General features: G+C 42.4%; 1 protein-coding gene across 8 annotated transcripts in view; it reads right to left on the bottom strand.

Moving 5' to 3' along the window:
* sh3pxd2aa (SH3 and PX domains 2Aa) overlaps nt 1-14,975 on the bottom strand; it is a 97,496-nt gene that overhangs the window by 25,934 nt on the left and 56,587 nt on the right. For 7 of the 8 annotated variants that reach the window (XM_061232816.1, XM_061232819.1, XM_061232820.1 and 4 more), the window contains one exon: nt 11,030-11,158. The exons of the other annotated variant lie outside the window; for it this stretch is intronic. In XM_061232816.1, coding sequence (XP_061088800.1) covers nt 11,030-11,158 — 129 coding nt within the window. The remainder of the gene's footprint in view (nt 1-11,029; nt 11,159-14,975) is intronic. 8 annotated transcript variants of the gene reach the window in all.

Genomic DNA, 14,975 nt, shown 5'->3' with positions numbered 1-14,975 from the left:
GAAGCTAAGTTTTGAAACAGCTGGTAGCTGGAAATTTCAAGCTGATTTTACAGCAGGGCACTAAACACCATGCCAGTCTGTGTCACTGAGAGACATGGATACATGGACACGGTGGGGGGCTCATGCAATATGAGGCTATGTCTTATTACTGTAGCAGGTGTATTCTATAACGGTCGAGTTTTCCACAAGAGTTTGTTCAGGTCAAATATACCGTAGCCTGGTTTCCTCTCCAACCTGGTTTTCATAAGGCAGGCCGATGCCAATGGAAATACCAGTGTCATACTCAGCGGGGGATTATGGCAGCTGTAAAAACAAAAAATCACATGGAAAAAAAAAAAGAAAAAGAAAAGAATAATCTGCGAAGGGCTGGCTCTCTAATTAAACACACATTGACCGACATCTGTCCATACAGTACAGTGGTACGATGCTGCTGTTGTAACAGGTAAAAGCAAGCACTGTTTTTATTGCTGAAAACCCATTATTTATTTGTTATTACATTTTTATGTTGTTGATGCTACCCCCCACTCGCTCCCACTTGGTCAGTACTTAAGATGAGCTAACTGAACCTCAAAAGAAGCAATAAAACTTTGTTGAATACCAAACACACTCACGCGAGGAGTTCTAATTTCCTGCCCTACTCACTCACATTTCATATTAAACAGGTGGTCATTTTGTGCCTATAGCCGACTACTTTTCAACCCTGTGTAAAACAAAATTTAAGTTAACGCAACCGCCATCTGTACAGAAACCTTTTCCACCATACATAAAGTTCACACTGTGAACACATTTTCTATAAATAAAAAACTGACTTTGATTCCACAAAGAGAATTTGGGTGCTCCAGTAACAAAGCTACTGAATGGGTGTTTGTCACATTGCCTGTACTGGGTAGCAATGCGTGAATTAACTGTATCAAATGAAGTACAATAAGTATACACATACCTGCATGTATTCCACGCAAACATTTAAAAACATTTAACCACCTTAGTAAAAGCTAATGCCCAAGTTATACAACATGTTTTCATCATAAAAGAGCCTATAAAGCTTCTTGTGAAATATAGCTAGGGTAGCTTACACAATCATGGCGCAACATCAATCTGATTACCAAAGAGCCTCATATTGTTCACAGACTGCTTATAATTATTGGTATTTGTTAACTCAGCATTTTCTACTATTTTTTTCCCCTTGTCCGGTATGCTCACTCATAATTGCAGACCTGTTCCATTGCTGCACTTTTAGCTATTTGTAAGTCAAAGGTAAAGGCGCTTCTATCAGAAAGCAGGATTAGCTGGAGTAAAACCTGGAAGAGTTCATTTCACTTCAGTCCATGCTCCAGGTTTGAGAGTGTTCTGGGTTTTACTCAGTGCGGTTATCCAGTTAACTCAGTAATCCTGCTTTGTGATACAGGATCCAAATGTCGACTGAATATAGGCCAATGATTCTACTGCAGCCTCTTGATTGGCTGCTGGCCTCTAGCCTCATTGACTGAAAAGCTCACAGCATAAAGGCATTAAAAGTTGTTTCCTGATCTGAGGAATCAAGGCTAATGTTTCTCATATGTTCTCAATTGCAATTCCTGAAAGCTCAAGTTGAAGGGAAACAATCTGAATAAATGGCATTTACTTTGGGGGTGTTTTTTTGCCCTATAAATTTCACACCCTCAGCCCACAAAGAAGATGGACGACTCAGAGGATAGACAGATGAGCACATCCCCCACTGCGCAACCATCTGAGTCACATTAACAAGCACGGTAACACCTGTTCATAACGCAGGAGAAGAGCTGCACAAGGCTACAGGGGAAACGGTGTTCCAATTACTGCAAGAAAAATAGACACACTGATAAACAGTCCAGGCGTGTTCACCTGCACATGTACACACACACACCTGCGTGCATTCATACGCACGCACGCACGCACGCACATGCGCACTTGCACACAGACTCACAGGCGTGTAACAGGTGCACTGAGGACACCGGGGGAGGGGTTAATGAAAGAGAGAAAGATTTACCGTCTCTCACCTGCTTTTCATTTTCTTGGGTCTATCTCATTCCTACATCAGGCCCAAGTAAGTTCAGGAGGCCACAGACTACAGTGGCCAGCCAAACTGAGCAAAACAGACAGATTATTCCGCCACGTAGTTTGCACGTGCCAGTGAAGCTGATGTTGACAGGACACGGATCGAAGCAGGGACTGTCGTCCCCTTCCCTTTGAAGAGTGTTGGAATGTTTTTCTCAAAATACAAAGACAGCGTTCTCCAGCTCCATTGCTTTCAATTACCAGTAGTGCACTAATTCACAAACTTGGAATTTCCCACAAAACCAACTTTTCAAAGGGATGAAGGTTTAAAGCCTGCTTTCCTCACTGGTTGAAGCCACATTAAATTGATTACCAGTTGAACACTGTCAGCCAAATCAGCACAGACTTGGTATGGGTCCAAACCTCAGGGCACCACACCAAGCAAAAGTTTCTCAGCTGCAATGACAGCGTGTTAGGTCAAATCACATTTATGCAGTACATATGTTACATGCAAACCTACTTGACATCCATTTTCACTATAGAAGACGTTACATGTCTTTCGCAAGTCCTTGAAAATTGAAGTGAATGTTTTTCTTTCATTTTTTTTCAAAAGGAAGGTTTCAACAATCTGTCTCTCCGCTCAATGAGATCAAATGTCTAGTTTTGTGCACGCGGCACAGAATCTCTACAATTGTGAAATGCCTAGCAGAGCATTTCCACACAGACAGATCATATGAGGTAAAATTGAAAACAATGCCAACTGAGGCAAACACACTCCTCATATGAGTTAGTTCTGAGGGCTTCCAAGGTTGGTACTGGAGCAGATATTTATGAGAGGAGAGAGTGAGCAGATGTCTGGCCCGTACATCAAAGTCACAGGATCCTATGTAGGCTACATTCCCCTCCTCCCCTTCCAAGAAAGAAGGGAAACACTCCTTTCACTTTCTTTTTTCCTCCCCTTTTTTTGCAATGAGGGGGAAAAAAATGGAAACCTAAACTCTGCATAAATGCTGGTCTGAAATATCTGCCGTATGTGAATGAGGGAAAGAAATACACAAAAACACTTCTTTTTTTTTAAACCGTAATAGACTGCAGATTTGCGACTGGGACAGGATGCAGCCGTTTCAGATCTGAACACACAGAGCATCTGCAAAGTAAACAGCGTTTGATACAGAAAAGGGAAGCAATGAAAATAGCACCAAAAAAGGAGAGCAAGCCCAATAGAGGACTCGCACTGCTGACGCCTGGCAATGTTTTAACTTGTTGTCCCACAGTGCTCTTGGACAGAATCTCTCTATGCTCTCCAAAGCTGGTCCTGGAGAGGCACAGGGTCTGCTGGTTTTTGTTGTTACTCTGCACTTGATTAATCAACTGGAGATTACACAGCTAATTCACTTCACCTGGTAACCTGGGTCTCAACAGGGTGGCTGATTTTAAGGTGAAAACAAAAACCAGCAGACCCAATAGATTTCCAGGACCAGGGTTGGGGAGCAGTGCTATATACAATTATTACCTTTCATTATCTGCAAATATCACAGGCTCCTTTGTCATTTTATAAACTAACATCATGTTTACATATTAATAAATAATAATAATAATAATAATAATAATAATAATAATATGTTTATGGCGTCACGGATGGTGCAGTGGGTAGCACTGCCGCCTCACAGCAAGGAGGTCCTGGGTTCGAATCCCCGTCGGCCGGGGCCTCTCTGTGTGGAGTTTGCATGTTCTCCCTGTGTCTGCGTGGGTTTCCTCCGGGTACTCCAGTTTCCTCCCACAGTCCAAAGACATGCATGTTAGGCTAAATTGCCCGTAGGTATGAGTGTGTGAGTGAATGGTGTGTGTGCCCTGCGATGGACTGGCGACCTGTCCAGGGTGTATTCCTGCCTTTCGCCCAATGTATGTTGGGATCGGCTCCAGCCCCCTGCGACCCTGTTCAGGATAAGCGGGTTCAGATAATGGATGGATGGATGGATAATATGTTTATGATCCTATGCTTCACCATTACTAAATCCTTAACCTGCAAAATGTGCCACTGCTAATATTGCAGTAGGAATATTGCAGGAACTGTTTATCGTTATTCCAGACATTCTGCACACCGCACCATCTTGAGGTCAAGCCTTGTAGGAGGGGGCAGTTTAAGATAGCTTTTCACAACTGGGGTTATTTGATATTCACTCGTGCCTTTGCTGGAAAGTCACATTTTATTTTAAGTCCCTGCATTTACTGATAATCTAACAAAGCGCGGTGAGGAAATAAGCCCTCTTCTGACAAAGCTCAGTTTACGAGCTTCACCTTTTCATAAAACACTGGTCAAAGCTAGCTTTGCGGTTCTGTTACAAGTGTAAGGCGATATCGCGGAAAGTAACTTTCATGAGTGGCTGTTGACAAAAACAGCCAAGGTGGGCAGGTCGGCAAAGACCCCCGCCCCCCCCCCCCCGGTGTTAGCAGTGATACGATGATCCCCAGTGTGTGGAAGTCTTATTTTAAACCTTCCCTTCAAACAGAGGCATTTCCAGAGTTCACTTTCCCTGAGGCTGATTGAAGCAAGCTGTTGCTGCACACAGAAACAAGGCTACGGCTCAGTTAGCCGAGGGGTGAGAGACCGTTTGAAATGGGGGGGGGGGGCAATTCTTGTACCTCGTTCTGTGCTGTGTTTACATTTAGAATCCGATCAGAAATGGGAGTGAAGCCAATGTAAACACTGTCCAGTCGAGATTCGTAACAGATTTCTGACGGGATATCTCAGTTAGCATGGGTAAAGCCAGCCTAACTGAACCCTTGGGAGATAAACAGCAAGGCAAATCCCTCTAGAACGATGCTAACGATACTTATGTATCTAGCTTATGCAGGGGCAAAAAAACACAAATTAAACTTCTTACATAATGAGCTAAATGACATAAGCCACACAGTCTGTGAGCTGTTCGTTTCTATACTCAGTATCACTGCCTAAATTATGAGGTAGTCCTTGAGTATCCATTACACTGAAATAATGAATCCGCCTTTTTAACCACTAACGCTGGCCAAAAGGTTACTTTTCCATATGTCCTTATGATTGCTGCTAGCTACAGTAGGCTATGTTCAGGGAAGCCAGAAGCTCTCTACCTCTGGCAATGACTTTAAGGATTTACAATATCAGAAACAGGCCTGGATAATCTAGTTAGCAGAAGGCATTAATTGACACTAAGGCTAAAAGATGATTTGACAGTGTGGTCTTGTGGTTTGGAAATTGGGCTTATAACCAAGGGTCTGTGGGTTTGAATCACAGACAGGGTAGCTACTGCTTTCAAATTGCATTATTTTGTGTATTGTAACCTGCATTGGTATACTACACTGGCAAATTACTAATAATAATACTTGGTCTAATGCTTTTCATTCTCCATTTATTTCCTCATCAACAGAATTACTCAAACTAGGCATGGTTCAAAGTTTGTATTTAAGTCCAGATCTGGCCCACCTTCTGACTTTTGGGAGTTCTGGCACTTAAAATATATGCAAGTCAAATAATTATATTTTACTACAAGGCAAATCATTCATCTTCTGTGGAAAACAAGTAGCCAAAGCCAAACTCCTTCACATCCTGCTGAAGAAGCAGACCACATCTTGTATAAGTTTCTGCTCATTTATTACGAGGAATGAATTTACCAAAGGTATCCATACTGAGAAACCCAGGAAAGGGTCTATATAAAGGACCTCTTTTTCTGTAATTAGCAATTGCTTATGAAACAAAAACAATGGACTACAATAATGCAACTAGATACCGTTAAATGCAAAAGTACTGGCATCGTGACACAATTCTTGTTGTTTCAGCTCTATACTCCAGCACATTGGGTATAAAGATAAAACAATGACTATATGTCTAACTATATGTACAAACTGTCAGCATGAATTTAATGGTATTTACATCCATACCAAGTGCAGGATTTTCAATCCTTACATAGTTCCCCATTTTTGGTGAGCAAAAGTAAATGGCTGTTAAACTGTTTCTTGGCCAGCTGAGTCTTTCCATCATTAGTTCATGCACAACAAGCTATCAAAAGGTCTCAAGTTGATTCTAATCTATCAAGACATAGGCAAAACATTGGGTGTGTCAAAATCAACCATCTAATACATTGTTAAGCAAGAATTCGCTGGTGAGATCTGCAATAGTACACGGCCTGGTAGATCACGGAAGACCGCTGCACTGGATGTAGTGACTGAAGAAATGTAATGTAATGTAAAAGAATACTTTCAATTGTGAAGGAAGCACCCCTCTCCCAGATCTGACCAACTGCATCAAAACTCATTGGATGGCACTTTACCTTTACAACAGGACAATGATTGGTGGTTAAGGTACATGACTGGGACAGGACAAGGTCGGTGGTTTGATCCCCGGTGTAGCCTCAATAAGACCCACACAGCCATTGGGCCCTTGAGCAAGGCCCTTAACCCTGCATTGCTCCAGGGGAGGATTGTCTCCTGCTTAGTCTAATCAACTGTATGTTACAGAGTTCAGGCAGTTAGCAAATGCAAAGGATTTGCAACCAAGTACTAAATATGATTACTTAATTTCAGATTATGTTAATTTGTCAAATTACTATACATGCACTCCCCTAAAATGGGAGGGTGATGTTTAAAAAGGACTGTAATTCACACATGGATTACCAGATATGGATGTAAATACCCCCAAATTAAATCTGACGGTCTGCACTTAAACCTCACGTTTGATTTGTTTCAAATCCAATGTGCTGGAGTGTAGAGCCAAAACAGCAAAGATTGTGTCACTGTCACAATACTTTTGCATTTAATGATATAGTGGTGTTGAATGGAGACCAAGCTTCCATTCACTTCCATATGTTATCAATATCAATACAATTAAGCCAAGGTGTATCGCACTTATACGAAAGCCACCTCAGCAGATACTGTATACTGTATCTTCAAATTTGCCAGACCAAGGCAACTCTGGTAGGAAGAGGATTGTGCAAGTAAATTTGTATGGAATGTATTGACGAGGAACAGCGCACTAAAGCATAAAGATTTATCTTATCAACATCTGCCTGGAGTTCCCTGGTACCCCGTCAAAGACAGCTGTGAAGGTCTGGCTCCAGTTAGCCAATGCAGATTTCCACATACGCAGACTTCTTCCAGACACCCACACAACTGATGAGGTGCTGGGAGAAGAGATCACACTGAACCCAAAACGAATGCTCCCAAATCGTCAGGAACGGCTTTTAAAAGGAACAAATCGTAGAAGAGCATGAAGCCTTTAGGAGACCTGATGCCGTAAGGACTCTTTGGATTATTACACAACAAACTATTTCTTTGCTTGGGTGACTTCTTCCTCTCATGGCTTTACAAAGTCCATAGCAGTTTATACAGCTGGCTTTTTACCCAAGCTGATGAAATGTATTTTACTCCAGGGTAAACAACAATGTCTTACCTGGAGGTTTGATATGCGATTCCTGACCCCTCAAGTGTGGATATTCTCTGCCCTAACAAATACACCATGGTGAGATCATAACCACATGGTTCCCAGCTATTACAATAAAAAATCTCTAGCATCAAGTAACTCTGACCACATACTGTATGTATTGTGTAAAGAAATGTATTTAGACTGTTCTATATAAAGGCATACCAGCATTTTTTATTCTTAATGCCCTGTCACACTCTACAAAAAAATAGAACAAATTGTGCATAACATGAAAGACTACCTAAGGCATTGGATGATATCAAATCTCATATTACAGCCAGTAATTCAGAGGTCAAAAGGCCTCCGGGAATGAAGATAAATTTTCCGAAAAATTACTTTAGATATGAAATTCTATACAATTCTTTACGCACACCTGGGCCTGTATGCTTTGGCATTGTGCTCCAAAGTGATGTCACCGATGTTCCAGTTTAGTCTATTTCCAGTAAAGGAGGTGTTGTAGTTTGAACATATGCACACCATAAACTTAAAGGCAGGTCAGACGGCAGTTTCTGGAAACAATATCCATATGAACATCCACTACTGTACAGTGAGCTCCAACCAAGCTCTGACTAGATCCTACAGAGTGTCCACCCTGGATGGAAGCTAATGGAGAAAAACTCTGGGGAAAAACAGTCTTCTGTATCATATTATCATGCCAGACCAGATATTCTTCAGTCGATGCAACAAAAATCAAGGTTATGGAGTCAGGGCTTTGGATTTTCATGGTGATGATCAATTCAATGATCAGTTACTGCTATCCTAAATTAGTCATGATTACTCTACTCTATTCAGTGAAAAGTATATAAAGGAATGACGCCATAAGAAAACTGCCCAGTCCTACACTAACATAACCACAACAAAAGTCAGAGATAAGGTATAAACCTGGTTACTCCTCAGTAAACATACAAGTCATGTAGCAAAGTTAATTCATGGCAATCTATTACATTGTTGGCATTTGGCAGACGCTCTTATCCAGAGCGACGTACAGTTCATCAGACTAAGCAGGAGACAATCCTCCCCTGGAGCAATGCAGGGTTAAGGGCCTTGCTCAAGGGCCCAACGGCTGTGCGGATGTTATTGTGGCTACACCAGGATTAGAACCACCAACCTTGCGTGTCCCAGTCATTTACCTTAACCACTACGCTACAGGCCGCCCTATTCATTGAAGAAGAGAGGCCTGACATTCATTTTTATGTTTCATCGAAAACTGTCATAAGCAGAGACAAATAGTCGACAAAAAGGAGTATGGCTTCTTTTCACAGGTGTTAAGTGAAGCCATTAATTCTGTGGAAGGAATGTACAACTTCCAGAGAGTATCACTTAGCTCATGATTCAGAAATGAAAACCTCCTAATTAAATTCAAGTCATGCCACTGAGCTGTGAGGTCACTTCCTGTGCGCCATATTTATACACACAATTTGAAGCACAAGAGCTGAACATTTTTTCTTTGCTGTCTTCAATCTTCACTTTCTTATTTATATCTACCATGGCTTATACTCTATTAGACAAGTTACCGCTTTGACCATTTTTTTTGTTTTTGAGATATTAAAAACATGAATGCTAAAATTCATGAGAGCTGCTATATCATCCCATGTAATTTAGAGATAAGTACTTTTGGAAATGAAAAGGCCTGTATAAACAATTCTGTCCAAAGCGTGGACCATTGGAACGTGCACGTCTGCATGAAATGGGTGCTGAAATGGCATATTTATAACACATGTTTACATATGTGAAGGAGGTTGGCCCTGCCGTCTTGGTCAACTGACTCTGTTGAGCCAATCCCTCAGAAGTTCATGTGAACTGTCCTTCACGTGGAGAGCACGTTTCCGCCAAACTCAGTTAATCAGGAACCATCATGCGAATCCTTGCAGTGGCCTATAAATCATCGGCCAGCGAGACCATTAGCTGGACATGGCGCACAATGAATGTATTCATATCCAGGTCTGCTTGTTTAAGTTCTCAAATGCCCACAACAATGTTTCAGAAAACCTTCCTGGTGCTCATATCCAGCTGTTGTGAAAAGAAAGATAAATAGGCAAATTCGGGGGGTGGCCCGAGACACTTCAAAGCAGCTTCTCTCTGTTCACTTTCCTCTGGCCCCCAAAGTGTGGAGTTTCACTTGAACCGTACGTGAAACCTAAACCTGCTGCCTCTCACTACGGAAGACTCTCTCTGAGGGGGATGTAAAGGGCTGAGCCAGCCACAAAAACATCACTTCCACTGGACAGTGGTGTTCAACTGAAACAGCTCCACAGCAAAGACATGTTTGCCATGGAAATGACAAAGTGACAAAATGATGACTTTGGATGAGTGCATGGACCCTAGTCCAATTTAATATGCAACACACAGCATGCAAGCTGGTGTTCACATACTGAAAAACAAACAATAGCTTGAGATACTGCAACATTTTTTTCCCTCAATCTGTTTTCTACAAGGATAGATGAAAGCTAATTAATTAAGTATGTGTTCAGATCAAATATGATTTTTTTCCCCCCAGTATGCTAGCATAGGGGGTAAAGGCATAGTAGAAACGTGATCTTTTCCCCCATATTTTCCCTTGGTTAAAATAATCAACTCCCTACAGCAACAATGCAGAGCCCCACTGATACAAAACATACAGTGAGAGAATAAAACAAAAGGGTACAGTGAGCATTTGGGGTATGCAAGTGGTGGCAGAAACAGAGCAGCTAAGTCTTCAAACCAGTTAAGTAAGTTATTACATTATGTCTTAAAAAGGTTATTTTCCTTCACAAGAAGTCTTTTGTTAGACTGATAACACCATGAAACATGCATGATTTATTTTTGACAGGAAAAAGCCTGGGTTAATGTAAAACTAAATGTAGCATTTAAAATGTAGGTCAACTTGGCCAAGGACAAGCAGAGAATAAAACGGTTAAGGGATGCACGGAAACTGTCCACACAATGTCCCTAGTTTATACGAGTGTTATTTTCCGTCTTCCTCGCTACATACATCTGTACCAAATTACTCAACTACAGATGACAGGCAAAATCACGACCCTCTTTAGTCATGAATGTTTTCTGACAGCAATGTGTAATTTCACAAAAACATCATTAAAAGTGGGGACATTGTGTCCGCAATATTCTCTGAAAATAAGGACACTTTCCAGGTACAGGAAAGAGCTTACCTTCCCCCCCCACCCCCCCTTTCTCTCAACGGTTTTTATGTTGCTGACATAAGCATCCAGCACACATAGTTCTTAACATGCCCCTCTTTCCATTAAAGCAATCTGGATAATTAATATATGTGCCTAGGAGACATTCTTGCTGCAAAAGGCAACATTCTGGCCCAATGCCTAAACCAACAAAGAGGGGGGGGGGGGGGCAGCTCGGACGGTTGGCCAAAGTCAACCTCCAGATGGAGCTAAGACACAGCGTGGAGACGGAGGGTGAGGAGAGGGGAGGGTGCGGGGCGAAGGACGGTGATTCTTGAGGACAAAGGGGAGCTGGGGAACGCGGGCCTCGGCGCTAACGCTAACGCTGACGCTAACGCCGCCGCATCCGGCGGGGGGACATCGGGGGGAGATCGGGGGGGGGGGCACTCACCGCTCTCACTCTTCTCGATGACGTCCACCAGCTCGCCCGCCTGCAGGCTGATCTCCGAGTTCTCCTGCTTCTCATAGCTGGCCACCACCGCGTACTGCTCCAGCACCATGGGGTCCGAGCTGTCGATGCCTGGGGACGGGAAAAAGCAGGCCGTCAGCCAGCTCCCGGCCACGGCTCCCCGCGAACGGCCGCCCGGCGCCCCGTACGCCATAGGCCAAGTCGTCAGTGGTCCCCAGCCAATCAGAACGCAACCTCGGCTCAATGCATATTCCCAAGGGTCTTGCCATATAGCTGAATCTCCCTCCAGCCCACAGCGAAGGGCAGACTGGCATCTGAATAAAAAAAAAAAATTATATATATATAAAAAAAAAAAATGCAATTTAAAAATAAAAATTGTTGAGGGGAAGTTTTTTGGGTTAAAGATAATTCCGGTTTGGTCGTTGGGCCTCCCCCATAGTCTGGCGGGCGGGAGAGAGGGAGAAGGGAGCTGCAGACGGTCGGGGATGTGACTCGGGAGTGGAAGAATAGGAAAGTTTCTCCTGGAAAATAAACAGCCTGCAAAACGACTCCCTCTCCTCTCCGAGGCTGGAGCTGGGAGGCGAGTGGGGGGCTGAGCACGCCAATCAAAGGAGTCGACACTACGGTCCTTAAATAGAAACATATGAGTGGGCCGGAGCTCTGAGAGGCTGGGCCTCTGTTTATATGAAACACAAGAAAGCATTGCACTCTGGTTAGTCCCCCCCCCCACCTCTCCCCCTTTCAAAGTTTTAACCCTCTGAGCACTGGTGATGACTTCTTTTCTTCAGTTTTGTGCAGTAATTCGAGTGGACTCAGAGAGACACTTTTTAAAGAAGAAATATTCCTCGCTGTAATGAAATGAGCACACAGGAGCATTATCTCAGATCATTAAATTACAGAAACTTTTCTTAGTGATAAAGTGGGCGGTTTTAGTGGATAAGCACGGAATACTTTTTCTGTGGTTGTGTAATTTTATGGGAAGTGTAACTACTGCCACAATTGCTAATGTAAATTCAGTGGTAATCTGCCTTTGTAAGTAAGCTTTTATAGAAATTTCCATAATAATTATAAGCAAATCTGAACTAAATTCTTTGTCATGCTACATTACATAAACCATCCCACATTTATGTTTTGGAAAATATGCCCTGTATAGTTTGCATAAGCAGAAGTTTTATCATGAATCAAACGTATTTTGTTTTATTATTTCTTTTACACATGAGCTCTGCTAATGTAGGTAATCCTCATATTCCTGGTGAGACGTCCAGTGTGAGAGCACTCATCAGTTAAAAGTTTACAGCCCAGGCAAACGACACAGACACCAAGAGATGTTCTTCTCCCAGAATGGGCAGGCTTCAAGCTCGAGTTCCATTAAAATGACAAATGTTCATTACGGTTTCACAAAGTACAGTACGAGTCACTGATTCTGCAGAGTGCTCTCCCCCGATTCTGCACAGAACCTCTCCATGGTCTTTCCTTCTGTAAATTAACTGCAGAATAAATTTTGGTTTTATGAGAACAACATGTCAGAAAAAGGTCTTTCTTTCTGCATTCTTGAATATATGAAGTTTGATTTCATCGTCAATATGATGTCATTGCCCCTTTTCATTGTTTCAGTTGGAGGAGGGCTATAGCCTTGTTCGTGTAATAATAAATAAATAAATACATCACAGCATTTTTAAATAATGGGTTTGGATCGGGAGTAGAATACAATGCATAAATGCCAAAAATGTAAATATACTGCTCTTTCTCGACAGTGCTATTGTTCGTGGGCATTTCCATGAACGCTCAAAAACACTGGAAAAGAGGCGCAGGAACCCTTTCCTTGTTTTCTTAGGCAGAGTCAACTCCCTGGTGAACTGCACATGGAATGCAAATCTGGACATATAATCTGCGAGATGCAGCAGAAACCAGGTCAGACGAGCATAAATAAGGCTGCACGGGCCGCGATGGCTGAAACAGAAAACAAACAGCTGATCTCAAACAACACCGCTATCTGATAGCAAAGACATACAACCTCTTGTGCATCTCCATTTCTAAGAATCATATCTCTAACTGCAACGCGTAAGAAGCTAATGCTGTGAATGACATACTGCAGCCTTCCCACTGTCCGTCTAGCACTAAGATGGTAGCTTATAGCATATAGCAGTCACCCTCACCGGGCTCTCAAATCCAACAATAACAAAAGAAACACAACCGGAATGTACATGTATAGGATATACAGAGGGTGGGGGTACACATTTGGGGACCCCCACCCCTTCCCTAATCTCCAAACCTCTGTTCAGCAGTGTAGCAGGACGGGAGGAACAGTGGTCTCTGAAAACAAGCCAAACTTCTAGCACTTCGAAACGCATGAGGAACCATGGCAACGGAGATATTTACACTAAACTAACATGTAGCAGATAATTCACTTTGCGGTTATCAGCGAGCTGTCAGAAATCTTACTCACAGCGTGGCCCTCATCTCAAATGTGAAACACTTGGGCGAAGTGGAATCGGCTACAAGCAGCTATGGCGTAGTAATTTAACGCTCTTCCAGGGAAGATTTGCGCTTTTCCATGACCGAATATAAGTACCTTAAATGGACAATTTGGAAATCGGATTACATTCGTAATGACATCGGCTGCTGATGCCGCCTTTATGCAAAGCAAAGGCAGAAAATGCACAGTAGAGGCTTCTGACCAACATTATATCACTCAAGAAGAAAGTCAAATTGTATTAGCTGTCCATTTAACCCTTTGAAGAGTTGAAATATTTTCTAAAAATTATGAGTGTTGTTTTCAATTACCAGTACTGGTAGTTTACCTCATTAGAATTTCATAATTATAATTATAATTTCAGTTAAGAACAGTCCAAACACATATTTGTGAACTTACACCTTTACATTAAAGGGGTAATTAGCAAGTCTGCTAACCTGCTTCAGACAAGGCGAGAGAGCATAGAGACTTCCAATCTGCATATCCAAATGAACAATCCCTGAACTCTTCCTCTTTGTAATAGAGACTGCTGCATGTAAGTGTATTCCAAATCCAAAATAACCGCTATATAAATGAGATAAGACGCAGTGTGCAGGCTCGCATGGCTCTGAGAGGGGGAGAAAGTATTTTTGTGGCCCATAAAAGCAGGTTTATGGTGGTCAGCGGAGGCCTGCTTGTGTGTGTAACTGCTGATGAGCTCTCTGATGTGTGCCTCTGCTTTCACTCAGACCCTGACATGAGCTACAGCCAGAGACAGCCTGTCCTCAGCTTATATGATGCCTGTAGCATCTGACTGCACACGCATTCACACTGCCTGAACCCTCAGTGTTAACATATTATACACCGCATGCAGATACATGCACATACATGCATACGACATACGTACGTGCATGCTTACTTGCATAAACATGCAAGGCCAGATGGACATGTTTTTATCCAATTATGTTTTTATGCACTGTCAAATTTCTGTATGCTGGTTAACATAACAAACATTTCATTTCCCAATGAAGGCTCCACGGCTGACTGTTTTGATGTTGGTTTTTAATACTGTTAAGTTTATTGTGGCCTCCTTCTCGAAAGTTTGTTCGTCAATTGATTATTTTCCATCTTTCACGGTGACCATGAACGATGAAAAACACGCATTGGAAACTTGGTGTCAACCGCAGAACTTATACAAACAGATTCCGTAACTGTCAATCACCCATATGTAGGCAGATGTGAGCGGACAGTGATAAAATAAACACATGCGTTTGTGGTTGCAGGCTGCTAATCACACTGTAACTATCAACGAAGCGTTGCTATCGATGGGCCCAGAGCACAAAACATGTTCTCAGTTGATTCGCTTTCTCCAAAAAGCTGTTACGGAACGTTTGGAAAACATTCTCCAGATGGAAGAAGGTCATAGATGTCACACCATGTGCTGATTCCTGGAGAGTGACACAGTTCTCTTTGAAA

The sequence above is a fragment of the Conger conger genome, chromosome 2 (genome assembly GCF_963514075.1).
Source record: "Conger conger chromosome 2, fConCon1.1, whole genome shotgun sequence".
In the NCBI taxonomy this organism is placed as follows: domain Eukaryota; kingdom Metazoa; phylum Chordata; class Actinopteri; order Anguilliformes; family Congridae; genus Conger; species Conger conger.
This window is presented reverse-complemented; position numbering and strand designations above follow the sequence as displayed.